General features: G+C 40.8%; 1 protein-coding gene and 2 long non-coding RNA genes across 8 annotated transcripts in view; 2 read left to right on the forward strand and 1 right to left on the reverse strand.

Moving 5' to 3' along the window:
• LOC147371842 (uncharacterized) overlaps positions 1–27,248 on the reverse strand; it is a 135,957-nt gene that overhangs the window by 38,337 nt on the left and 70,372 nt on the right. Inside the window, exons 7-9 of one of the 5 annotated variants that reach the window (XR_015163794.1) lie at positions 12,345–12,570; positions 11,072–11,171; positions 1,597–2,611 (exon numbers count right to left, since the gene is read on the reverse strand). This is a non-coding gene — a long non-coding RNA (uncharacterized LOC147371842). Of the gene's footprint in view, positions 1–1,596; positions 2,612–11,071; positions 11,228–12,344; positions 12,571–13,783; positions 13,907–27,248 lie in introns of those variants that run through there. The other 4 variants (XR_015163791.1, XR_015163793.1, XR_015163790.1 and 1 more) reach the window with 4 other exon arrangements.
• On the forward strand, positions 11,577–17,782 carry LOC147371843 (lysozyme C, tracheal isozyme-like). 2 transcript variants are annotated; one of them, XM_086400033.1, is made up of 5 exons: positions 11,577–11,698; positions 12,278–12,512; positions 13,693–13,857; positions 15,529–15,604; positions 16,916–17,782. In XM_086400033.1, exons 2-5 carry the CDS (start codon positions 12,320–12,322, stop codon positions 16,980–16,982), a joined length of 501 nt encoding a protein of 166 aa, XP_086256159.1. In that variant the 5' UTR covers positions 11,577–11,698; positions 12,278–12,319; the 3' UTR covers positions 16,983–17,782. The 2 variants fall into 2 exon arrangements, with proteins under 2 accessions (XP_086256159.1, XP_086256158.1); XM_086400032.1 differs by lacking the exon at positions 11,577–11,698 and having other exon boundaries at positions 12,252–12,512.
• Positions 20,534–27,248, forward strand: part of LOC147371844 (uncharacterized) — a 31,478-nt gene continuing 24,763 nt past the window's right edge. The window contains exon 1 of the long non-coding RNA XR_015163799.1: positions 20,534–20,820. This is a non-coding gene — a long non-coding RNA (uncharacterized LOC147371844). The remainder of the gene's footprint in view (positions 20,821–27,248) is intronic.

Here is a 27,248-nt window from a genome sequence, read left to right on the forward strand (position 1 = left end):
ATTTAAATCACAATTAAAAGACCAATATCACTGATGAGCATGGACACAAAAATCTTCAACAAAATAACTAGCAAACAGAATCCAACAACACATTAAAAGAATCATACCAGGATTGTGGAATCTCAGGGATACAAGGACTCTTCAATGTACACAAATCAATCAATGTGACACACCATACTAACAAATTAAAGATTAAAAACCGTAAGATCATCTCAATAGGTACAGGAAAAGCAGTTGACGAAATTCAACACACGTTTATAATAAAAACTCTCTAGAAAGTAGGCAGAGAGGGAACCTACCTTAACATAATAAAGGACATAAACAACAAACCCACAGCAAACATCATTCTCGATGGTGAAAAACTGAAAGCATATCCTCTAAGATATAGAACAAGACAAGGATGTCTACTCTGGCCATTATTCAACATAGTTTTGGTAGTCCTAGGCACAGCAATCAGAGAAGAAAAAGTAGAAGGAATCCAAATTGGAAAAGAAGTAGTAAAACTGTCACTGTTGGCAGATGACATGATATTATACGAAGAAAATTCTAAAGCTGTCACCAGAAAACTACCATAGCTAATCACTGAATTTGGCAAAGCTGCAGGATACAAAGTGAATGCACAGAAATTTCTTGCATTCCTGTACACTAACAATGAAAAAGCAGAAAATCAAGTTAAGGAAACAACCCCATTTACCATTGCAACAAAAACACACATGAAAAGATGCTCATCACTAATTATTAGGAAAATGCAGATCAAAACTACAATAAGGTATCCCCTCACATGGTCAGAATGGCCAACATCAAAAAAAAAATCTACAAACAATAAATGCTGGAGAGGGTGTGGAGAAAAGGGAAAACCCTTTTGCACTGTTGGTGAGAATGTGGACTGATCAGCCATTATGGAGAGCAATATGGAAGTTCCTTAAAAAACTAAAAATAGAACTACCATATGATCCAGCAATCCATTCCTGGGCACATGCCTTGAGAAAACTGTAATTCTAAGAGACACGCGCACCCCAGTGTTCACTGCAGCACTGTCTACAATAGCCAGGGCATGGAAGCAACCTAAGTGTCCACTGACTGATGAATGGATAAAGAAGATGTGGTACATACATACAATGAAATGTTACTCAGCCATAAAAAGGAACAAAAATAAGTCATTTGTAGATAAGTGGATGGGCCCAGAGTGTGACATACGGAGTAAAGTCAGAAAGAGAAAAACAAATGTACGTGTATGTGGACTCTAGGAAAGTGGCAGATAAATCTGTTTGCAGGACAGGAATGGAGACAGAGACATAGGGAAAGCACTTATGGACATGGCAGTGGGATGTCAGTGAGATGAACTGGGAGATCAGGATTGGTGTATGTGCACTGCCATGTGTAAACCAGATACCTAGTGGTGACCTACTGTACAATGCAGGGAACTCAGCTTAGTCCTCTGTGGTGTTCTAGATGGATGGGATGGGGTGTGAGGAAGGGCCATGAGGGGATAAATATATACATAGAGCTAGTTCACTTTAAAGTACAACAGATACTAACACAACATTCTAAAGTACCTTCATTCCAAGAAAAAAATTTTAATTAAAAACAAACAGATTTAAATTTTAAAAAGCCCCTTTTATTATGGAAAATCTATAGCATATACAAAAGTAGAGACATGTCCCCTTGCCTAGCTTCAAAAATTGAACATATGGTCTATCTTGCTTCATCTATGAGCCCTATTCCCTCTGCCATCTCCCATTCCCCAGATCAGTTCAGTTCAGTTCAGTTGCACAGTCGTGTCCAACTCTGCGACCCCATGAATTGCAGCACGCCAGGTTTCCCTGTCCATCACCACCTCCCAGAGTTTACTCAAACTCACATCCATCGAGTCAGTGATGCCATCCAGCCATCTCATTCTCTGTTGTCCCCAGTCCTACTGCCCCCAATCCTTCCCAGCATTAGAGTCTTTTCCAATGAGTCAACTCTTCGCATGAGGTGGCCAAAGTGCTGGAGTTTCAGTTTTAGCATCATTCCTTCCAAAGAACACCCAGGACTGATCTCCTAGAGAATGGACTGGTTGGATCTCCTTGCAGTCCAAGGGACTCTCAAGAGTCTTCTCCAACACCACAGTTCAAAAGCATCAATTCTTCGGTGCTCAGCTTTCTTCACAGTCCAACTCTCACATCCACACATGCCCACTGGAAATACCATAGCCTTGACTAGACGGACCTTTGTTGTCAAAGTAATGTCTCTGCTTTTCAATATGCTATCTAGGTTGGTCATAACTTTCCTTCCAAGGAGTAAGCATCTTTTAATTTCATGGCTGCAGTCACCATCTGCAGTGATTTTGGAGCCCCCCAAAATAAAGTCTGACACTGTTTCCACTCTTTCCCCACCTATTTTCCATGAAGTGATGGGACCAGATGACATGATCTTTGTTTTCTGAATGTTGAGCTTTAAGCCAACTTTTTACTCTCCTCTTTCACTTTCATCAGGAGGGTTTTTAGTTCCTCTTCACCTTCTGCCATAAGGATGGTGTCATCTGCATATCTGAGTTTATTGATATTTCTCCCGGCAATCTTGATTCCAGCTTGTGCCTCATCCAGCCTGGCATTTTGCATGATGTATGCTGCACAGAAATTAAATAAGCAGGCTTACAATATACAGTCTAGATGTGGCTGTACCAATCAACATTGCACAAAGGCTTCCTTTTGTCCACATCTGTGCCAATCTTGTTATTTCTTGTGTTTTTGAAAATAGACTTTCTAACAAATATGAAGTGATATTGCATTGTGTTTTTGATTCACGTTTCCTTGACGATTAGTGATATTGAGCATGTTTGTGTATCTGTTGGCCATCTGCATGTCTTCTTTAGAAAAGTATTTATTTAACTCTTCTGCTCAATTTTAATTGAATTTTATGCTCTTTTTTTTTGGTCACCAAGTTGCATGCGTTTATGTATTTTTGATAAAAACAAAAATATATTTTCAACTGATCAGATATATAATTTGCAAATATTTCCTCCTATTCAGTAAGCTGCCTTTCCATTTTGTTGATGGTTTCCTTTGCTCTGCAGAGGTTTTTTAGTTATTGGTTAGTGGACTTTTTTAATGATGTGCAGGAGCTGTTTAGGTATCAAAAAATAAGTCATGTGGGGTATGAACACACTTTTCTTGGTGTTCAGACATACACTTTTCTGGTATGTCTGTCTATAGACTTTGTTAACAATGCTTTTTTAGTATGTGGAAATTTTTATCTTCCTGTTCCCCTCAACTCCCCCCGCCCCATATCAATTAAAAACATATGCAGAGTAAAGACACATTGTTAGATGCTGGGTGGGATACTGCAGATACAGCAGAGGTAGCAGACAGATAAGAAGGAAAAATGCATTACAGTGTCATGAGGTAATCAGGGAGATAAGAGAGCAGGTAGGATTCATACAAAAGGGCAAATGGTGTGTGTGTGTACATCAAGGAAGGCTTCTTGGCAGTAGGAAAATCTGAACTCAGTTTTCAAGAATAAGAAAGAAATTGCATGAAGTGGACATAGCAGGCCTTGGAAATAGTATAGAAAGATTTGGGAAACAAGGGCTGCCTGAGTGTAAAAGGTAGTTTTAAATCTAGTCAGGAAGACCTGATTTTAATTCATTTGTCCCAGGATTGCAGTCACTACATATATGGATTTTTGTTGTTTGATTTAGTAACTACACTTTATTTTTGACAAATCAGAAGATTCTAAAGGGTCCCATATATTGGAAGAACTGGGTTAAATAGCAATGAGATCCTAGGGGAAAACATTTAAAAACTTCTTTTAGCCTGTATTAGTTTTCTGCTTCTGTAAATTAAATGCTTATACATACATTATATATGTATGTATATATGTGTATTTTTATAAATATATATAAAATGTTTCAAATTTCCAAATGAAGCTTCAATTTACAGTAAATCAATTCAAAAAAGAATTGTTATTTTTGCAAAGTCAATGTAACTTACAATGTAACTGGACTGTAAGGCTTTTTCAAAAGAGATACAACTCTGTATGTTGGTTAAGAGTCTAGACTCTGTATGGGATTAAATTCTTTCTTTGCTGAGTAACTTGAGGCAAGATATCAAATCTCTCTATGCAAAATGGGGCTAACAGTACCTTCCTCCAAGGGTTGTTAGGATATTCAATAAGTTACGAAATGTAAAAGCACTTATAGTACAGGTAATTGCAGCCCTGAAATTAAAAGACGCTTACTCCTTGGAGGGAAAGTTATGACCAACCTAGATAGCATATTCAAAAGCAGAGATATTACTTTGCCAACAAAAGTCCGTCGAGTCAAGGCTATGGTTTTTCCTTTGGTCATGTACGGATGTGAGAGTTGGACTGTGAAGAAAGCTGAGCGCCGAAGAATTGATGCTTTTGAACTGGGGTGTTGGAGAAGACTCTTGAGAGTCCCTTGGACTGAAAGGAAATCTAACCGGTCCATCCTAAAGGAAACCAGTCCTGAATATTCAATAGAAGGACTGATGCTGAAGCTGAAACTCCAATACTTTGGCCACCTGATTGGAAGAACAGACTCATTTGTGAAGACCGCGATGCTGGGAAAGATTGAAGGCAGGAGGAGAAGGGAAGGACAGAGGATGAGATGGTTGGATGGCATCACTGACTCAATGGACATGAGTTTGAGTAGACTCCTGGAGTTGGTGATGGACAGGGAGGCATGGCGTTCTGCAGTCCATGCGTTCTCAAAGAGTCGGACAACACTGAACGACTGAACTGAACTGAATCCTTTCCAGGGCTAAGTGAGGCAGGATAGGGAGTTTCTTTGCAGGCTGGCCATTACTCTCAGTGTGGAAGTAATTTTTTTCAAGAGAGAGAACGGTGCACATGGATATATCCCTTCAGTCTATGAAATACTCTGCAAAGCTCTAAGACTTACAGTTAATATTTGAAAAAACATGGAGTGCCTATTAAAGTAGCAGATTCTCAGGGCTTAATATCAACATTGGTGGGGGGTATTGAAAACTCTTCTTTTTAAAAGTCAGTACCTCCAGTAGTTCTGCAGGTGGTCCATAAAGAGATAGAGTAATTACCTCTGTTTTGTCTTAAAATACGATCTAACAGATCTTAAACACCATCCTTTCCCAACTATGAGCTTCATAACAACTTATCCCCCAAGAACTACAGTGCCTTTGCTTGGCTCGCCTTGCTTGCAAAACAACAGAAATTTGAAAAGCAAGCCAGGGGTGGAGGGTGGCACGAAGATGACACAGGCATGATACAAGGGACAGGAACACCATTCCCGGCCTCACCCACACCCTGCATGCTAGCTCCCTGTCTTCCTTGAAGCACTTACCCTTCCCAAACACACAAATGCCCGCAGAAAATTTATCTGGAACAAAGGCAATGAGGCTTGGGCTTTTCTGAAGGATGACAGTCAAGTTCCTGGATTTCTAAGCCTGCCGTGTAAATTCTCAGACAAGCATCTTTCATTGTTGCTGCTGTTATGGTCACTAAGTCATGTCTGCCTCTTTCATGACCCCATGAACTGTAGCCCACCAGGCTCCTCTGTCTGTGGGATTTCCCACTCAAGAACACTGGAGTGGGCTGCCATTTCCTTCTCCAGGCTATCTTCCTGACCCAGGGATCGAACCTGCATCTCCTGCATTGGCAGGCTAATTCCTTACCACTGAGCCAAAAGACAAGCCTCCATTTTTTTATTAAGCCTCCATCATCTAATGACATGCTCTGTTTTACCTATAAGTCATGCACTTGGAACATTTTCCTTGAGAGATCACACATGCAAGAAAAAGATTTGAATTTAAGCTGTTGCCTCTCTGCCCATAATTCAAGGATTCTAACTTGTGGCAAGACACCTCAGGTGCTGCTCCAGAATGACTAGAACTTAAATTTTCTCACTTGAAAATCAGAACGTTCTCTCAAGCAGAACTTGAAAGAAAAGGAACTGCACAGGGTTTAATTAATCTCCTGTGTTCACACAGGGTGGCTAAAGCGAGGGGAGGGTGCACACACCAGGCAACATGCAGACCTGTGGCTGCTGAAGACAGAGGAGCATTCATGGTAAGCCTTGGTGCTTAGAAAGATCAAAACCGACTCTCCTGGATAAGGAACTCTCTGCCAGACACAAAGCTAAAACCCAACTTCTTATGAAGTTTACAGAATCCTGATGTTTTCTGTGTGCAAACTTTTAAAAATCGAATTCTCACCTTTCTCAGAAAGTCAAAGAGGAGATTTCAGAGTTCAACAGCCACCAAGTGAGTAACAAGTAACTTTGGAAACTATCACTAAGATCAGAGGGTTTGTCTTCTGCTCGGTCAAACTCACCTTGTAGAATTAAAGAGAAAGATCTGCCAAAAAACAAACCAAAATGACACCCAAACCTGAAAAACCCTCAAAAACTCCCAATCCAATAAAAACCAAAAAAAAAAAAAAAAAAAAAAACCACCCCTCTGCAGATAGAATTAATACATTTGCCCTAACAGTTATTTATCCTACCCATCCCTTTCCAGCACCATCTCCACCACCTCCTGTCCCTGTTTGTCTCCCCATCCTTATACAAAGCTATTTTCTTAACAAAGCACCTAATTAAGCAAGTAGTGATTCACACCAGGCAAATGTATACTTTCAAGAATTTGCATACTTAGTTTCCTGTGTTTCTTTGGAGAGGCTCATTCTTGATGAGGAAGTAAAACTCCAGCCTTTGCAAGTATTTGGTGGCTCCTGGGAACTGTGACTTCTCCCTGAAGCCATTTTTCTGGTGGAGCCAGGGAATTACCCTAGTATCAATGAGCACAATGAGCACAAGGTTTGATTATCTGCCCTGTCAGCTTCTTGCATGCAAGAGAACCTATAAATGAAAACACAGGTAGGCCTCTCCTTCTATGTACCTTAGTATGACCCCTTAAATGGAATGCTAAGTGAACAGCAACAACAAAAGGATGATACAGCACTCTGTCATCAAGTCTGTCCTTCCATTTCCCACAGATCCCTGCTCTACTAACTGGCCTGCTTTCAGATCAGCTTCCTGATAGAGGCGCTCTGATGGGCCTTTAATAGGTATTTTTCTGAAGTGTTGGGTAGAGCTTACAGGAAAAGCAGGTGGAGAGGCAGGGGGCCTTTTTACTCGCTCCCAGAAGGGCTATGGGCAAACTGCTGGACTTCAGTGAATTTCTGTTTCTTCATCGGTAAAATGCCAATGTTGACAATACCTTTTTCAAGGGAAGTTAAGTGAGTTAATACATACTAAGCTTTTTAGAATAATGCCTGGGACATGGCAAGCACTGTCTGAATTTGCTGTTACAGTACAGAAGGTCCCCACCTTCAGGATGGCTTATGGCTTTTCAACTTTATAACGGTGTGAAAGTGGTATGCATTCAGTAGAAAATATAAAATGTGATCTTTTCCCAGGCTAGTGATATTTTTTGTTTATAAGGGTAAACAACCAATATACTTACAACCATTCTGTACCCAGACAACCATTCTGTCTTTCACTTTCTGAAGTGTATTCAATATATTACATGAGATATTCAACACTTTATTTTAAAATAGGCTTTGTGTCAGATGATTTTGCTCGACTCTAGGCTAATATATCTGTCCTGGGACACTTTAAGGTATGCTGGGCAGCACTATGATGTTTGGTAGGTTAGGTGTATAGTATACATTTTTTGACTTACTATAGGTCTAACTTACAATAGGATTATCAGAATGTAACCTCACCATAAATCAAGGAAGACCTGTAAATAGATTCCCCCTTTTTTCAATAACCCAGAACCCCTGATTAAGATCACCTGATAGAGTCCCAGAAAACTGAAAATTTTGAGAACTAATTTTGCATCATAAGAATATTCATTTAAACAATTATCAACTGGTAGCAAACTGCTAAGACAAGAAGCTAACACCTTTTAAGGGATTTAAAATTCCAAAGCATTTCCACTACACCTGAGATGAACTTACAAAAGAATAGTTTTATAAGAGTAGTTATATTCTGTTTGTGTTATCCCTGAATTCAGATGTTGACATCCTAAAGCCCCAAAGATGGTATATTAGGAGGTGGGGCCTTTGAGCGGTTCTCAGGTGATGAGATTATGAATGGGATTAGTGTGCTCATGAGACAGACCCCACAGAGACCCTTCCGCCTTGTGAAGAGCAGCAAGAAAACCCTGGTGATGAACCAGGAAGAGGACTTGCAGAAGAATCCAAAGTGCTGGTGCCTTGATCTTGCACTTCCCAGCCCCCAGAGCTGTGAGAAATAAACTTCTATGGTTTACAAGGAAGATTTGGGAGAATGGCATTGAAATATGTATAATATCATGTATGAAACGAGTTGCCAGTCCAGGTTCGATGCACGATACTGGAGGCTTGGGGCTGGTGCACTGGGACGACCCAGAGGGATAGTATGGGGAGGGAGGAGGGAGGAGGGTTCAGGATGGGGAACACATGTATATCTGTGGCAGATTCATTTCGATATTTGGCAAAACTAATACAATATTGTAAAGTTTAAAAATAAAATAAAATTTAAAAAAAAACAGAAAAAAATAAAAATAAAGTAAAAGTAGAAGAGTTATTTCTTATAACTATTATAAAAGAATAGCTGGATCTAAACAGTGTTTCTTGCAAGATGGAACAAGTTAAGTATACCCATTCTTAATATTGGCTGAATACTGGCTGAAGCATTTTACCAATATTTGTGGAAAAAATTTTTACTTGTCTTTAATAGATAATCTTATGGAGGCTGTGGACAAAATCTGAAGAAACAGAGCTTACAGAAATATCAAATAGCAATTTGTTTTTTAAAAAAAATCTGTCTCTCATTTTTTTTTTTTTTCCCAGTTCCATGTTTGCTTTAGCCAACATTTCTCTTTTTGGAGGCTTACATTTCAAAGACATGGTAAGGTCAATATTTCCAAGGGACTAAGAAAGAATTTCGAAAAGGAACTCAGAGGCATGTTTGCCTATTACCAGAAATATAGGATTATTACCATAATGTTTTCCTTTATTTCATGGTTGGATAAGATAGTTCAGTAATTATTTTTTCTGTAGTACCTGCCACAAATACGGGAAGATCTGGACCTGGTGGGGTCAGCTTACAGAGGAGGGGACAGTCTATCAAGCCTTTCTATGCATTTTCTTGACCTTCGTCAAAACTATTTCCTCACTATCAGTATTTCCGTAAGTTTCACACCAACTTGAGTGCCATCTGCAGTTCTTGACATTTGGTTCTCTGATTTTCCCCTCCTAAACATGTTAAGGAAGTGTTTTGTATATATACAGCCAGGGTGTTCTGTATATACTTCTCTTGTTTGTTTTCGTCTTCATTTCTCTTTCTTTCTTTCTTTAATCTGATCTTCCTATAGGTACCAAGAGGACATTTGTTTAAGGTTAAGTGAAGTCGCTCAGTCGGTCCGACTCTTTGCGACCCCATAGCCCGCCAGGTTCCTCCATTCATGGAATTTTCCAGGCAGGAATACTGGAGTCGGTTGCCATTTCCTTCTCCAGGGGATTTTCCAGACCCGGGGATCGAACCCGGGTCTTCCGCAATACAGGCAGACGCTTTATCGTCTGAGCCACCAGGGAATAGAGCTCTCTTAAAAATCCTTTTCTCAGGCTCCCGTAGAGATTCAGTGGTAAAGAATCCACCTTCCAATGCAGAAGACATGGGTTTGATCCCTGATCCAGGAAGATCCCGTATGCTCCAGAGCAACTAAGCCTGTGCACCACGACGACTGAGCCTATGTTCTGGAGCCTCGGACCTGCGATACTGAGCCCATGAATCCCAACTACTGAAGCCCATGTTGAAGCCCATGTGCCCTAGAGCCTGTGGTCCAAAACGGGAGAAGCTACCACAGTGAGAATGAGAAGCCCACACACTGGAGAGTAGCACTTTCTCTGCACGACTAGAGAAAAGCTCGCGCAGCCATGAAGACCCAGGACAGCCAGAAATAAAATAAATTAAAAAAAAAATCCTTTTAGAGACCCCCTAGTGGTAAAGTAGTTAAGAACCCTGCCAATGCAGGGGACATGGGTTTGATCTCTGATCTGGGAAGATTCCACATGCCGTGGGGCAACTAAGCCCATGCGCCACAACTACTGAGCCCACGCTCTGCAACTATGGAACCTGGGAACCTTGATGGAGCCCATGCGCAGTAACAAGAGAAGCCCCTGCAACGAATTCACCCACTACAACTAGAGATAGCCCCCGCTAGCAGCACCTGGAGAAAGCCTGCGTACAGCAAGGAAGACCCAGAGCAGCCATACATAAATAAGTGAATAAACAAATAAAATGTAAAAAATCTTTTAGGTGTACAAGTCCAAACCTTCAATGTATCTATTTCAGTTCTGACTCCAACCAGTGAGTATTTTTACAGCTTAACACCAATATTAGGGTTTACCCATGGACACCAGTGGTGTTCTCTAAGAAATGTAGCCTTCTCAAATGCAGAGCCTCTGCAGAGAAAGTCTAAGAAAGCAAAGACCTTCCTCATCTCAGGTGACAAACCTCTATCTCCCACAAAGTGAGATGTTTTAAATCACTGACCTCCTAACCTGGGTTACCACAAAAATGATAACGCTGTGTGAATTTTCCCCTCAAAACCAGGCAACGAAGGTAGAGACCAAAAAGGCCCCTTATGAATTTGGACACTTTATTAAGACACACTTCCCTGTGAGCCAGCATGTTTGGACAGAGAATGCTGCCTGTCACTTCATGTCCTAGGCTTCTAGCTGGCTGCAGATGCAAGTGTGACAGAAACTGTACCCCATAAGGGGCAGAAACCGGAGGGCACATTCTCGCTGGTTATAAAGCCAAGCTCTCAATACATAAAACAAAACAAATGGAGCGTCTCTTAGTTTTTCATCCTTATGATAAAGGAAAACATGACTCTATCTGAGAGGCCAAGAATAAGTCACCATAGGTGTTGATTACCAAAATCAAATTCACAAGCTCACGATTCAATATCCATTTTCACAAATGTTTTTCTCCTGCCACTGTGAATTTGGAAAGGGACAAAGAGAAATCTTTATCCTTCTCTCTTGACTATGCTCTATAGACAGAGATTTGCGAGACTGACATGGTAAAACCTCTTACCTTCTGCTGGTCTGTTGTCGGTTATCCCATATCTCAACTGCAGTCTCCAGGGAGAGTGGAGTGTCCCAGCCTTTCGCTGTCCCATCCTCATCATTAGAAACTGTACAAGAGGAAACATGTGTTTCCTTTTACCCTTTTCAGCTTTTCCCCATGGCTCTGTAACCAAAGACAGATTAACAAGAGAAAAGGAAACAAAACATATACATCTCATGTATACTTGTAAGAAATGCAGGGATGACTAACTCAAGGAGGAAGCCAGAATTTGGACTTACATTTTATCTTAACCAAAGAACAATGTATTTTTAAGTGAGCAACAAGACAGAGGAACAGAGTACTAGGCTTGCAAGAGTGGCAAATTGTGGGACAGTAAATACATTAGAGAATACTGGAAGATAATCGCTAGTCAGCAAAGGCTCTTTTGCAGAGTCCTCAGGTGCTGTCTTGGGGCTGATAAGTGTCTAGTGTTTCAAATGATTAATTTCTGCACACATTTATGTTTTACTTTAGGAAAATAGAGGGAGGAAGAGGACTTTTCTTGAATCTGCTTCTTCTCAACTGCCTTCAGCTCAAAACAATCCTTGTGCCAAAGGGGAAGATTTTGGGGTGGCATAATTCTGCTATTCTTTTGTAGGTTTTACTATACTGTTTTCTTGCTTTACAATGACTCTTTATGTTCTAACATGAGAAAGTGAAGTAAGACATTGTCAGAAAGGACTTAGCAATGTTCACATGAGGCTTACTTATAACAGTAAAATATTGATTTACAAAGTAACTACTGAGAAACAACCAAAAGAGTCAGCATAGGAATCTGTGATCAACGTGGTGCTTTGCTATCCACCTATCAGAACAACAGTGTGTCACATTCTTTGTGGAAAGTGTACATAAAATACTTCTAAGTGAAAACGATGAAGACAGCATAATGAAAGCACATAAAAAACTTAGTGCAAATGAATATTAATCAAAGATGGGAGCATATTTTCCATTGTGTAATATGTTCATTCAGGGTTTTTTTCTTTCTAGTTGCTCACATTCATAATCAAATAGGAGGAAGTTCCTCTTTGGGCAATAGAGCTAATGCCAGTTCTTTCTGAGCAATGTCTTCAAGCAATATCATTTCATGATTTTCTTGCAATTAACTCTTAGGACATCAAAACTTTTAGCGTAAGTGAAGCAATAAACATTCCCTGCTTTCCATGTGTCTCCAAGGGTGGAGCTCCCAAACTGGTCAGAAAAGACGGAAGGGAAAAGATGTTAAATAGCAAGTCCAGCTCACCTGGTCAACTTGGACATTTGGCTTCTGTCAACATGAAGGCTCTCCTTATTCTGGGGCTTCTGCTCCTTTCTGTTGCTGTCCAGGGCAAGACATTTGAGAGGTGTGAGCTTGCCAGAACTCTGAAGAAACTTGGATTGGCTGGCTACAAGGGAGTCAGCCTGGCAAACTGTAAGTTAACTATTCTTCATCCTTCCAAATAGTCAGCCAGCTGTGGAACAGATACTAACTGAGGAAGAAGAATAAGAAAGGGACTTTGAATGAATGGTTTTTTTTTTTTTTCCTTGAAGGGTTTGTACATTTACAATGGGTGAAACACATCAGCTCAGAATCAGATGTACCTAGGGAAGGATGGAGGCATGGGAGGGTCAAATTCTATACCATTCTAAGCATGCCAGGTCTTGCTGTACTCCTCTAGTGCCACTAAACTTGCCAGCTGGCACTTGTAGGGTGACTACAAGATATATTTCAGCCCTCAGCCATTTCCAGCTTGCAATTTGGGTTCTGCAAGCAAGAGTAAGGCAGTATTTTTGTCATTTTTAATCCCCCTACCATGATGCTGGGTTTTTAACAGCCAAGCTTTTTAAAAAAATTACATTGAACTCTAGAACGGGAACTGTAGGAAGCTATTTCTCCTCAATCAATATCTGGATAAGGAACCCTGAAATGTAGCATGAAATAGCATTCTATTATTCTGACTCTAGTTCATTAATTATTTGTCATTTTCTTCCACAGAATTCAATATGTGCCCTAGGGAAAAGTTCCTTTGTATTTCAGTCCATAACTGTCCATGTCAACATTGTATTTTTCAGAGTGAATTCAGACATTTCTGCTCCATAACTATTTTTTAATACATGAGCAAATGGCTAGATGGATGGATGGATGACATAGTCTTTCCTATCCTATGATTCTTATTGTTTGGATTCTAATTTGATATCCAAATTCACCTTTAGGTATCATAAGAAATTTTCTTTCTCCTAGTAAATCCTTATTTTTCCCAGTGCAAATATTTTTACATTAGCATATGCATCTGCTGCTCGTGACCAAACCCATTTAAGCACTCTGTTGATTTTCTATTCTAGGCTCAATCTTACCTGGGGGATGGGAGCAATGGAAGACACAGCTATTTCAATATTTTTTACAACGTGTTATCTTGTTTCATTAGTATTAGCAAATGATTTGCTAACAAAAGAATTCTCCTAAGGGCCCCTAACACCAAATGTTAAATTATCTACAAGTAAAATATATGTTTATGCTTCTAAAATAAGTCATTAGTAAAATAGAATTATGTTATGAAATAAAAGTCATATGATATTGCTGTTTATAACTAAAAATACATTTTTTTTTTCAGGGATGTGTTTGGCCAAAGGAGAAAGCAATTATAACACACAAGCTAAAAACTATAATCCTGGAAGCAAAAGCACTGATTATGGGATATTTCAGATCAACAGCAAATGGTGGTGTAATGATGGCAAAACCCCAAAAGCAGTTAACAGCTGTGGTGTATCCTGCAGTGGTAAGACAAGATACTGTTGAGTGATGGCACAGGTCCCATTTGGTGGTACCTATAAGAAGAGAGATTTAATACAAATGAAAAGGTCTTGAAGAGTTCATGAGGGACCAGAAACACTCCATCTTAACTTCTAGAAACTGTTTTTATCACCTACCTCATAATTCCTTAAGTAAGAAATTAAAAAGCTGGTATCATAGAAGGTTGCTGTTTACTAACATACAAGAGTTGGAATGATCTATCACTGTATTGTAACTGGACATGTTGATGCTTTGTAAAGGACAATGCCATTCCTACTAATTTACCTGGTTTGGAGAGGTTTAGGGATAATTTGGCTGTGTGGTCTTTTTAAAAATTTTGTCATATGTACTTTTTAATGTACATATTATACAGTAGGGGTTTTTGGCTGAGTGATTTTAAAGTAAATTAGAAACATTTCACATTTCATTCCTAAATTCTTTAGTTTGCATATCTCAAACATACACTTCCTATTTAAACACTGTCATTCTAACAAGTTGATATATGGATTTGTTTTTAATTGGGGTGAAACACATACTCTATTGAGTTCCTTTTAAAACTGAGATAACATATGCAATATTGAGGGCTTCCGAGGTGGGGCTGGTAGTAAGGACCCTCCTGACATTGCAAGAGATGTGAGATACAGGTTCAATCTCCGGGTTGGGAAGATCCTCTGAAGGAGAGTATGGCAACCCACTCCAATATTCTTGCCTGGAAAATCAACATGAACAGAGGAGCCTGGGGGGCTACAGTCCATGGGGTCGCAAAGAGTCACACATGCACGTGTGCTCACGCAATATTTATTGCATAAAATATTGGAGAAGTATGCAAATTTGATATTGTTTAATTTTTAATATTAAAATTCCTAATAAAGAAGATTCATGTCTGGACATATCTTTTATATACAGTTAGTTTAGTTTAAAAATTATTTGTATTATACAATAATCTGTGGTCATTGAATAAAAGTTCTACCACGCAGAGACTTATGACCACGGTAACTTGTGGTCTCCACATCTTCTTTCAGAATACACATCACTCACGTACATGAATGTAAAGCTATATAATCCACATTTGTACCCACATACAAACATGTAAGCAATATGCTTCAACAAAAATGAAATTGTACTATATTTACTACTTTACAATTTGCTCGTTATTGCACAATATCATTTTTCTCAACAAATATCAATCTTATTACTTTTTCTGGATGAATAGAATTTCACTAAATATTCTAACATTTATTAATCCAACTCTTGTATTGATATGTACATCTTGGATACATCACTTATTACTTTTCTTGTTTTGGAATGAATTTTCACTAGTAGAACTGCTGAGCAAAAAACTGCTAGACTGGTTTCTGCTTGTTTGTTTTTGTTTTGTTTTCAAAGTGTCCAGTGAAAAGAGAACCTTCTGTCATATTAGTTAATAGTTTCAGAGGCCAAATGACATTGGCAAACAAAAAACAGAATGTTTTATTTCATGCCAAATGGGATAGAATGGAGAGAGAGAGTTTTCTCCCAGTATTCACAGATATAGGGACTCTTAAAAAAATAATTGTATTTGTTCTTTCCTCAGCCTAAGAAAATAAAGCTGGCTGCACTTAAAATTTACATGAATTTCTGTGAACATTGTCCTCATTTCTCACCACCTCTTTTTCAGCTTTGCTGAAAGATGACATCACTCAAGCTGTAGCATGTGCAAAGAAGATTGTCAGTCAGCAAGGCATTACAGCATGGTATGTTATTTCTTTGTTTTTGTTTTCCATACAGTGTTGTTAAGATGTAATTGACACACAGTACTTCATAAATTTAAGGTGTACAGCATAATGACTTAGTACATCATGAAATGATTATCACAGTAAGTTTAGTGAACATGCATGATCTCAATGGATACAAATTTAAAGAAACACAATGCAATACTGTTAAGCAATTATCCTTCATTTAAAAATAAATTAAAAAATTAAAGAAACAGAAGAAAAAATTTTGTGATGAAAAATCTTGTGATTTACTCTCTAATCTATGTTCATATGTGAGACACAGCAGTGTTAATTCTATTCATCATGTTGTACATCACATTTCGAGTGTTTACTTGTCTTATAATTCGAGGTTTGTAGTACTTTCCAAAATGGCAACCCACTCCAGTGTTCTTGCCTGGAGAATCCCAGGGACAGGGGAGCCTGGTGGGCTGCCGTCTATGGGGTCACACAGAGTCGGACAGGACTGGAGCGACTTAGCAGCAGCAGCAGCAGCAGTACTTTCCAATGCTTTCATCCAATTCCCCACCCCTCACCCCACCCACAATACCCACAATTGGTAACCACAAATCTGATTTCTTTTTCTGAGTTTGTTTGTGTTTCAAGTATAATGGCCCTTCAACACTATGTAAGTTCCCTTCACAGAGCAAGGTATAGGGTAAGCGTTAAAGGACAGAACTGGGGTCTTCCCTATGGCTAAGATTCTATGCTTTCAATGTAGGAGGAGGGGGTCTTGTACCTGGTTGTGGAACTAAGACACCACAGGCCATGTGGTGTGGCCAAAGAAAGGTGTGTGTGAGAGGGTAGGGAGTGGTTTTATCTTACTGTTATGAAAAAAGTGTGGGAAGATTCTCTAAGACCAAGGGAATTGAAAATGGAAAATCTAAATATTAAGATTTACGCTAAACAGTGTATTACATAGAAACAATCTACTTTCACCTCAATTTATTCTAAGGACTTCTAGAATTTTTAAGTTTTTCCACACTCTACCAATTCCTTGTCATATCTTAAAATTATTTTTGAAAGTAAGTAAATATGGAATACGCTTTGCAGTTGTGTTGTGGACTACACAAGACTCAACATTTGTGTTCAGCATTCTGTGAAGACTTGGGGAGATGTGACGGCCTTGGTATACATGTCTCCAGTTAATAAATAAGCAATACTTGGATCTGTCTGTATCTTGTATTTCATGGACTGATTAACTATTTTGTTCTTACAAAGGATTTGAAGTATGTATAACACAATGAAGATATGTTTTAATCTTATTATCATTTCTTTTACCTTTTTCTACAGGGTGGCATGGACAAACAAGTGTCGAAACCGAGACCTCACGAGTTATGTTAAGGGTTGCGGAGTGTAACTGTGGAGTTTTCGTCTTCAGCTCATTTTGTCTCTTTTTCATATTAAGGAAATAATCGTTGAGTAAAAGGTTATACTACCACTCTTTCAAACAAATAATATTTTTACCGAAGCAGCATATGGTCTTCCTTCTAAGAGGCTGACGTTTACCTCACGTGTTTATTGTTTGATATTGGGCCTACAACATTTTTCAGCTTGCTAACAGAACTAATGCTGGTGAATATTTGTCTAAAATCTCCAGTATCAAATGTATTTCTGGTACATTTAGTTCTTAATCAAAGAGATAACCCAGACTTAATCTTGAATGATATAAGTACTCCCCAATATTCAACAAAATAGAACAAAAGAATATCTCTAAGCAAATTGATCTTAGGCAAAGCCCCACCTGAGTAGGCATGTGAACTTTCATCTGTTCAGTCAAAAAGAGCAGAACGTCAAATGCCTAAAAATGAAAACAGCCCAATCAAGAATTTTGTTTTCATAAGTGTGACCTTTGGTTTAAATGTTTTAGTAGAAATGTTGCATTTAAACAGCTTTAAAAATAAACTCACAGTTTATACATCAACCTATTTTAGCCTTTGTAAAGAACTCATTTAGGCATCCTGCTGATGCTGAAGGAATACGAAGAAGGATTAGATGAGCTGTTGATTTTCCTTAGTTTTATTAGCTTAAGTTCATGAATTATGATTAAATTCAGAGGGAGATGAGTTTGCAAGCATTGAATTAATTGCTATTCAATAGATGTGAAATTATGCATGTTGTAAAAGAAAAACATTTTCATTAAAAGCTTTGCAATTCATACTTTGTCTTCCTTTGTTTAGAGCCATTTAATGTCTCTGAAGAAATATGTATGTATTGGGAAATAATGATCTGACACTTAGTATTTCCTACATTCTCACCTGTATTGAAACAGGTGGATATTGCTAGAGAAATCCATAAGCCTGCTGATATCTCACTTAATGTTTTAAATGTTTAATCTTTTTTGGCTGTGCCATACAGCTTCAGGGACCTTAGTTCCCCAAGAGGGCTTGACTTCTTACTCTAAACAGTGAAAGCACAGAATCCTAACCACGGAACCCCCAAGGACTTCCCCTCACTTAAAAATTCATCAATACAAATCTCAAATGGGCCCTCAAGTCTACCTGGTCATCATAGTCACTTCTCTGAAATCCTTCTGTGTTGGTGTCCTCACTCTCCACAATGAGTGTCACTATTTACTTCCCTCTTTTCAAAGTCCCAGCACACACACCAACCCCTGGCCTTCCATACTCTGCTCTGAGCAGATGACCTTACAGTCCGCCTTACAGTCTTAAGTCCTCTGTCAGATGATATTACACTGACAGAACAGAAGCAACCTCATACAAAATCCTCCCTTCCTGGCCAGCATGGCAGAGCTAACATCTTTCCCTGGGCCCGCCCTCCCTTCTTTCCCCTTTATCACTGGGATGAAGGGCTTCTGCTCCTCAAATGGCAGTCTCCAAATGCAGTCTTCATCACAGCCCTCTCACTACTCCAGTTTAGGCTGAGGGTTTCCTGCATCCCGAGTTTCTCCCTCTGCTGGATCATCCCCAGCACTGCACGAGCTGCCCTGGGAACGTTTCATTTTACAAAGAACTCTCCATAGGCTCTACACAACCCTCTAACTGCTGCGGCCAGTGCAGCACATAGGGATCAAAAGTGGTCGACGCACAGTTCGGGAAAAAATAAACCAGAGTCAAAATTAAAGTTTTAAAGATGGGACCAGATAACCCAAGACCTCTTAGATCAAGAGCCCTGTTCTTCAGAGCCACATCACTTTTATTTAGTGTCTTGGCAACAGAAAGCATCTGTTGTGCGACGATGAAGTCAGCCTCCTGTGTCACTGGTCATGTCTCCCATTTTATTGATTACTTTAAACTATCTTTGTTATTTTCTTTTACAAGGGGCTTCGTCTAGCTGGAGGGCATAGACCTGCATATGGAAAACATCTTGGGAAAACATCTTGGTGTGTGCACAAGCAGCGATCTGAACCTGAGCTGACCTGGCATTCCAAGATCCACACTACATTTTTCCTCAGCTTACCAGGGCATGATGACCCCAACTAATCAACCTGATGTACTTTTGTTTGGGTTATGCTGTATTGCTATATTTTGCTTTCATTCTTTTCCCATGGTGATGTTCTCATGGCTTAGCCAGAGCAACATGTGGCTGACTATTAACCCCTGCAACCACCTACAACATTTTTGACCCCCGTTCATAACACTTCTGGGATGAGATATCTATATTTACCCACTCCACATCCTCACCTCCCTTTCTCTTTTCATCTCTTCTGAATTTGACTGCTGTCCTCGCTCAGCTGAAAACGCCTCCAACATGACTCCTCCCAGGATGCCTTGGGGCCAGTTCTAGTGATCACCTGATTTCTGTTCATGCTATTTGATGTCTCGGCAGCATTTGACAGAGTGAACCACTTGCTACTTCTGAAAACTTTTTCTTCCTCAGCTTCTCCTGCTTTATATTCTGCCTCATTGATGGTTTCTTCTCAGCCCTTCTTGGCTGGCTGTTTCTCTGCTGATTGATTTTTAAATGTTGGAGTGTCCCAGGGCTGAAGCCTATAACCATATTAGACATGTTTTATCTATTCATATATTTGTCTCTTTCAAAATAGAGTGTTTCCTACTTTTTGAAGTGCTTCCCTGATAGTTCAGTTGGTAATGAATCCTCCTGCAAGGCAGGAGACCCCAATTGGATTCCTGGGTTGGGCAGATCTGCTGGAAAAGGGATAGGGTACCCACTCCTGTATTCTTCAGCTTCCCTTGTGGCTCAGCTGGTAAAGAACCATCTGCAATGTCGGAGACCTAGGTTCGATCCCTGGGTTGGAAAGATCCCCTGGAGAAGGGAAAGGCTACTCACTCCAATATTTTGGCCTGGAGAATTCCATGGACTGTATAGTCCATGGGGTCACAAAGAGTTGGAATGACTGAGCAACTTTCACTTTTCTTTTTGAAGACTGAAATAATCTGTTTCCGACCAAATTTTCAAGTACAGTACAGCCTTCTGTGTTTTCTTAACAGTTTGAGAATATACTGCCAACATGGTGCCCAGTGGCTCTGAATTCTTCAGTGTGTAACTCCTCAAAACATCATCCAAACCAGGATGTGAACATGGACAAATAAGGACCACCTAATCATTTGATCCTATGCAATTTCATCAAGTGTCCCATAAATCCTTCTTAATGAAAAGGTCTAATTCAGAATCGAGTGTTATAATTTGGCTGTCATGTTTTTCAGTTTCCTTCGATCTAGTTCACTTCACCTTTTCCTTGACTTTTATGACTTCAACCCTTTTGAAGATGAGAGAGTCATTTCCTAGGCAGGTTGATAAGGAGTCTAGGGATCCCCAAGGAGAGAGGGGTCTGGAATTCTCAAGGAGGAAGAAAGGACAAACTTTCTTTCTTTCTCCACATTCTTTAGGATTATATAACAATAATGTATCTTGCCTAAGGACAGTCTCTGGATTAAACCTTCTGTTATCTTAAAATGTTAATTCTGGGAGTAAGTCTGGTGAGGTCTTTACAACCTCCAGACATTCTTTGGATTCATTGGAGAGTATATAACTTCATTGTTAACACTAGCAAGCGGGTACTCTTTCTACCCACTTCTGATGCCTATGTCAGAAGCTTTCTCTATCTCCTTTATACTTTAATAAAACTTTATTACACAAAAGCTCTGAGCGATCAAGCCTCGTCTCTGGCCCCGGATTGAATTCTTCTCCTCCGGGGGCCAAGAATCCCGGTGTCTTCGCGTGATTCAACAACAACCTTTCATCTTGGGGGCTCGTCCGGGATCCTTCAGGACAAGGTAAGGAAGCTTGGAGCTTTAGTTCTTTGTTCCCTTAGCGAACACGCTTTCTGCTGTGCTTTACTAACTCTACGGTGTGCTTGTGTGAATGAATGGCATGCCCTGCGTGAAGCAAGTAAGGAGCCCTGCTCTGCGGTTCCACGGTGATCTCATACGGCTTATGGCAGAAACCTGTCGGGGCATTATACTGACCTGCCAATGCCAAGAGGCACCCAATGTCTGCTTCAGGAACCGACCAGAAATGGGCAAAGCATGTGGACAGAACTTTCCTTTCTCGGTCAAACTTTTCGGTCTCTTTGACCATTTCATAACTCCTTGGGAATTAGAAGTAGTAACCTAATCTATTGGATCATAGACGTTCAAGGGACTTGTGATCTATACTGTTATTGTACTGTGGTTTAGGTCCCAAACTTGGATTGGTATTCAAGAAAGCACCTAGCCTCGTTAGTAATCGAAAGTTAGGTAGTTAGATGAAGTTCTAGCTCCAAGAACATCTCTGAGGTTAAAGGTTACTCAGATTGGGACTGCAATGGGTTTTTTTTTTTTGGTAATGCTGGCTCTTAGTGGATCAGAGGAGGCTGTTATACTGGTGTGGTGATGCTTGGAAAGAACATCTCAGTTTTATGTTCGCGTTGGTCTTATTGTAGTCAGGAAATACTCAGGGTCATGCACAGGCACTCAGGTGACGAATGTTTCCCCTAGTAGTCTTAGCTTGGGAGGCATTCCAGAAGGTTACTCTGATTCACCCCGGGTGACATCAGAGGCAAGCAAGGTTAAAGGTGAAGAGCTGGACGTTAAGTAGGGATGCTCTCAAGTCTACCCCTGGTACATCCCCACCCCATCTCGGTGGTAGAACCGGGAGGGACGCGGACTGCACCTGCATCAGTAAGGGACAGACTAAGTCCGACCAGGAAGGAAAAGCTTTTGGTGTAATGTCTGTCTACACCCCCATCTAGAGCAGGGAGGGACGCCTCCGGTAGAAAAATGGCCTTGGTCGCTTTTTTCTCTCTTGCAGATGGTAGCTAACAATTCCAGCCTCACTCCTTTGAACTGTATCCTGAAAAACTGGGATAGATTTGATCCCCAGGGCTTAAAGACGACACACCTGGTCTTCCTATGTGATACTGCATGGCCACGGTATCCATTGGAGGATGGAATGGTGGCCAGTTGGAGGGTCTCTTAAGTATAATACTGTTCTATAATTAGACTGGTTTTGTAAGGAACAAGGGAAATGGGTAGAAGTAGCATATGTGTTGCCCTTTTTCTCTCTGTGAAAGATGCCAGACTTATGTTCTAAGGGTATAGATTTGGGCGTGAAAACTTCAGCTCCGTCCTGTCCTCTTACTTTGCCCCCGTACCTGGAAATCCAAACTGAGATTCAAACTGCCCACATGGAGGTCCAAACAACTCCTGTCTCAGTACGACCTCAGACTACTCTGGTTTCAGTAGAAACTCAGACCATCGAAGTAAGAGATGAGATGGAGGACAGGAGACAAAGAGAAGAGGAAAAACAGGTTTCTCCAATCTATCCCTGGGATCATATGCGCAGAGCAGCCAGAGAGACTGAGGAACAGCCACACAAGCTGTTGCCTCTTTATGAAACACCCACCGGGAGAAATAATCAGTCTGTGAGAGTTAATAAGCCTTTTTCTTATCAAGAAATACAAAGAATCAGGGAAAATCTGGGAGACTATTTAGAGGACCCAGAAAAATATATTAGACCTTTTAAAGGTGTTACTCTGTTTTATGACCTCACTTGGAAGGATGTGATGTATATCTTGGGACAAACGCTGACTCCCGAGTCGAAGACTCGAGTTTTGGGAAAACTGTTGCTTATGGAGATGAATGGCTTGGTAATGAATCAGTAGGGAAGAGGGAGAACGAGATAGCGGCCCTCCCCACTGGGAATTAGACGGTCCCAATTATAGAACCAGACTGGGACTACAACACAGCTAAAGGAAGATTGGATCAGAGTCATTTTGTTAGATGTATTCTTGAAAGACTTAGGCAGGCACGTTCTAAGCCTTTATACTATAGCAAATTGGCAGACATAGAACAGGAGGAGAAGGAAGCTCCTGGTAAATTCCTAGATAGACTGAGAGAAGGCCTTCGCAGATTCACTGAGATTGATCTGAAAGTGAAGAGGCAAAAGTGAACTTAAAGGATAGATTTCTCACTCAGTCGGCTCCAGATATCTGCCGTAAACTATCAAAACGGGGGTATGGACCAAATTAGCCTTTAGATACTCTGTTACAACTGGCTCAGACAGTCTATTATGGTAGGGAATATGAGGAAAAGAAATAGAGGCCAAAAAAAGACAAAGCGGAAGCCTTCACCATGGCTGTGAAAACGTTCTTAAATAGCCTGAGAAAAATGCCCAGAGGGGCCCAGGTGAAAAGGGATGGGCTTGCTATTACTGTGGAAAGGAGGGGCACCTCAAGCGGGATTGCCCTCAGGCATCTAAGCCGCCCCTGGCTCCATGTCCGGTCTCCAAAGGACCACACTGGAAGAGAGACTGCCCCCAGAGGCGTAGGTCTCCGGGGTCGGACTCTCAAGACAATCAGGACTGAAGGTGCCCGGAGGTTCCCACACAAGCTCCCGTCCTAATAACACCTGAGGAACCCCGGGTATTAATAATTGTGGGGGGCCAATTCGTCGCTTTCCTTTGAGATACTGGGGCAAATTATTCTGTGCTTACTGAAGCCCCTGGCCCACTTTCTTCCCGATCCGCTCCCATAATGGGACTGTCTGGACGAGCCAAAAGGTATTATTTCAGTTATTCTTTACCTTGCAACTGGGATTCTGTGCTGTTTTCACACGAGTTTCTGATCGTGCCAGAATCTCCCTCACCCCTTTTGGGAAGGGATATACTGAGCAAGGTCCATGCCTCTGTTTTCATGAATATGGAGCCCTTCCTTTCTCTCCCTTTAGTTGAACAAGATGTAAATCCTGGAGTATGGGCTGATGGAAAATGTGTGGGTCGAGCACAAAATGCTATTCCTGGAGTTGTTAAGCTCAAAGACCCACACGTATTTCCACATAAGAAGCAGTATCCACTGAAACCTGAAGTTAAGGAAGGGTTAAAACCCATCATTGAAAATTTAAAGGAGCAGGGACTATTAATTCCCTGTAACAGTCCTTGCAACACTCCTATTTTGGGTATAAAGAAATTGAATGGTAAATGGAGACTAGTTCAAGATTTACGAATAATAAATGAGGCTGTAGTTCCTTTACACCCCGTGATGCCTAATCCTTATACTCTATTGTCTGAAATTCCTGAATGGGCCAAATATTTCTCAGTAATTGATTTAAAGGATGCCTTCTATTCAGTGCCTTTGGCGGAAGAAAGTCAATTTCTATTTGCCTTTGAAGACCCTACACAGCCAGCTTCTCAGTTAACCTGGACAGTTTTGGCCCAGGGATTTCGTGACAGTCCTCACTTATTTGGACAAAGTTTGTCACGGGATCTACAAAACTTTCATAGCTCTGAAGCGGTGGTGTTACAATATGTAGATGATATTTTGCTCTGTGCTGAGACAGAGGAAGCTTGTTCGCGAGCCTCAGAAGATTTCTTAAACTTTCTGGCAGGCTGTGGTTACAAGGCATCAAGAGAAAAGGCTCAGCTTTGTCAACAATCAGTTAGATATCTGGGCCTAATCATATCAGAAGGGACTAGGGCCATAGGCCCTGAGAGAATTAAACCTATACTAAATCACCCCCTACCTATGACTTTAAGACAATTGAGAGGATTTTTGGGAATCACAGGTTACTGTCGCATTTGGATTCCGGGTTACCGGGAACTTGCCCGGCCTTTATATAAACTTATAGCTGAAACTCAGCAGGCCCAAACCGACAAACTGGTTTGGTCTCCAGAAACTCAAAAGGCTTTTAAGGTTCTTCAGACTGCTTTCCTGCAAGCTCCAGCTCTGAGCTTGCCCACAGGGTCAGAATTTAATTTGTTTGTCACTGAAAGAAAAGGTGTGGCATAGGGATTTTTGACACAACCCTGAGGGCCTCACCCGCAACCTATTGCTTATCTAAGCAGAGAATTAGATGTAGTTTCACGTGGGTGGCCCCACTGCCTAAGAGTAATTGGGGCAGCAGCTTTGTTAGCACCCGAAGCTTTAAAAATAATTAATGGACGAAACCTGACCTTACTGACTTCTCATGATGTGAGTGGAATCTTAAATTCTAAGGTTAATATTTGGATGACAGACAGTAGGCTTCTTAAATATCAGTCATTGTTGTTAGAAGGACCAGTAACTAAGCTTAAAGTTTGTGGAAATTTAAATCCTGCCACTTTCCTTCCTGAGAAGGAAAATGAAACACCTGATCACGATTGTTCTCAATTCCTAACTTTATGCAGCTCGGGAGGATCTAAAAGATACCCCATTAGACAATCCTGACATGGAAATATTTACAGATGGCAGTTCTTTTGTTAGGGATGGAAAGCATAAAGCAGGTTATTCTGTGGTGACTGCTGAACAGGTTTTGGAAGCAAAATCTCTTCCCCAGGGAACCAGTGCTCAGTTAGCAGAGCTTGTGGCTCTGCCCTGAGCTCTAGAGTTAAGCAAAGGGCAGCGGATGGGCCTGATAATCTATGTGAGTCAACTTCTGCTGACTCCAAAAATCCTGAGTCTGCCGTTTGATCCTCAAGACAATGCCTTCCTGTCCTGGGCTCACTCCTAGGCTGCATTCCACAATCGGTCTAACTGCTGGGTCTGTGGAGCACTCCCCTCTTCATCAGTGGAAGGCTTCCAGAGGTAGACATCTCCACTTCAAGGAAAAGACTTTCTCCAAGTCTGTGAATACCTTCAACAACAATCACATGCGATGCCTCTTCTTCATCTGATGACATCTACCAACCCTAAAACGGACTGGTGCAACACGTTGCACTTTAACTATGGACATAATGTGACTTTTAATTTCGATTTTAACTTGTTTTAATGACTGTGTTGCCTGCATCTGTAACTGTATAACTGGATTTGTTTCTAGCTGCTTGAAAACTTTTAAGTTACAAATGGTTGCTCAAACTCCTGCTACTGCTATAACTTCCTCCAGCTACTATTTGGGGCCCCTAGATTAGATATCCTCAATATGAGGATTAGGAGAATATGTTGCCTCACCAATTTAGGGACAATGCCCCTTGCCAGCTCGGAAGCAGTTGTGGAACAAGAACGAGGCCCCTTTTCCCTAGGCAACATAATTCTCCTAAAAGAAAAGGGGGGAATGAGAGAGTCATTTCCTAGGCCGGTTGATAAGGAGTCTAGGGGTCCTCAAGGAGAGAGGGGTCTGGAATTCTCAAGGCGGAAGAAAGGACAACTTTTTTTCTTTCTCCACATTCCTTATACATATAGCAATAATGTATCTTGCCTAAGGACAGTCTCTGGATTAAACCTTCTGTTATCTTAAAATGTAAATTATGGGAGTAGGTCTGGTGAGGTCTTTACAACCTCCAACATTCTTTGGATTCATTGGAGAGTATATAACTTCATTGTTAACACTAGCAAGCGGGTACTCTTTCTACCCACTTCTGATGCCTATGTCAGAAGCTTTCTCTATCTCCTTTATACTTTAATAAAACTTTATTACACAAAAGCTCTGAGCGATCAAGCCTCGTCTCTGGCCCCGGATTGAATTCTTCTCCTCCGGGGGCCAAGAATCCCGGTGTCTTCGCGTGATTCAACACCAACCTTTCAAAGACCTCAACCAGTCATTGTGTCAAATGGCCTAAGGTTTTTCTGATACTCTCTGGAGAAGGTTAGGTTATGCACCTTTGGCAGGGATACCACAGATGTGATCCTGTGTTCTCCCCGATGCATCCTTTCAAGTGACATGCAGTTCTGAAATGTTCTACTACTGATGACGTTCCCATTGGCCATTTGATTAAGGTGATGTCTGCAAATCACCTCCACTGTGAAGTATTTGGGAGAGGGGGAGGTACTTTGAGGAATTTTGTTCCACAACAAATTTTCAATTTTTATATTCACTTATTATATCAGCATGGGCTTCCCCAGTGACTCAGGAGTAAAGAATTTGCCTGCCAATGCAGGGGACGCCAGAGACATGGGTTTGATCCCTGGGTCAGGAAGATCCCTTGGAGAAGGAACTGGCTATACGCTCCAGTTTTCTTGCCTGGATAATTCCAAGGACAGAGGAGCCTGGTGGGCTGCAATCCATGGGGTTGCAAAGAGCAGGTGTACACACGTTATACCAGTATGGACCCCTGGTTTCCTACTTTACTCCAATTACAATGAATCATAATTCATTGCTATCATTTATTTTGATGTTCCTATTGTCCCTGATTTGGCCATGAGAGTCTCTGCCAGCTAACTCTGTCATTTTGACTTGTCCCCATCATTCTCTGGGCACCTGTTTGTTTTCTTTCACAGGATGTTCTAAGAGTCACCTTGTTCTTTCCCTCCTTC

This window comes from Bos grunniens, chromosome 5 (assembly GCF_055505025.1).
Source record: "Bos grunniens cultivar Pamir isolate PY7600 chromosome 5, Bosgru_T2T1.0, whole genome shotgun sequence".
Classification (NCBI taxonomy): domain Eukaryota; kingdom Metazoa; phylum Chordata; class Mammalia; order Artiodactyla; family Bovidae; genus Bos; species Bos grunniens.

Bases quoted from the DNA above. Each gene is read 5' to 3' on its own strand.
- LOC147371843 (XM_086400033.1), top strand. From the start codon at position 12,320: ATGTTAAATAGCAAGTCCAGCTCACCTGGTCAACTTGGACATTTGGCT. The intron at 12,513-13,692 runs GTAAGTTAACTA...TTTTTTTTTCAG, and splicing joins GGGAGTCAGCCTGGCAAACT to GGATGTGTTTGGCCAAAGGA. The intron at 13,858-15,528 runs GTAAGACAAGAT...CCTCTTTTTCAG, and splicing joins CTGTGGTGTATCCTGCAGTG to CTTTGCTGAAAGATGACATC.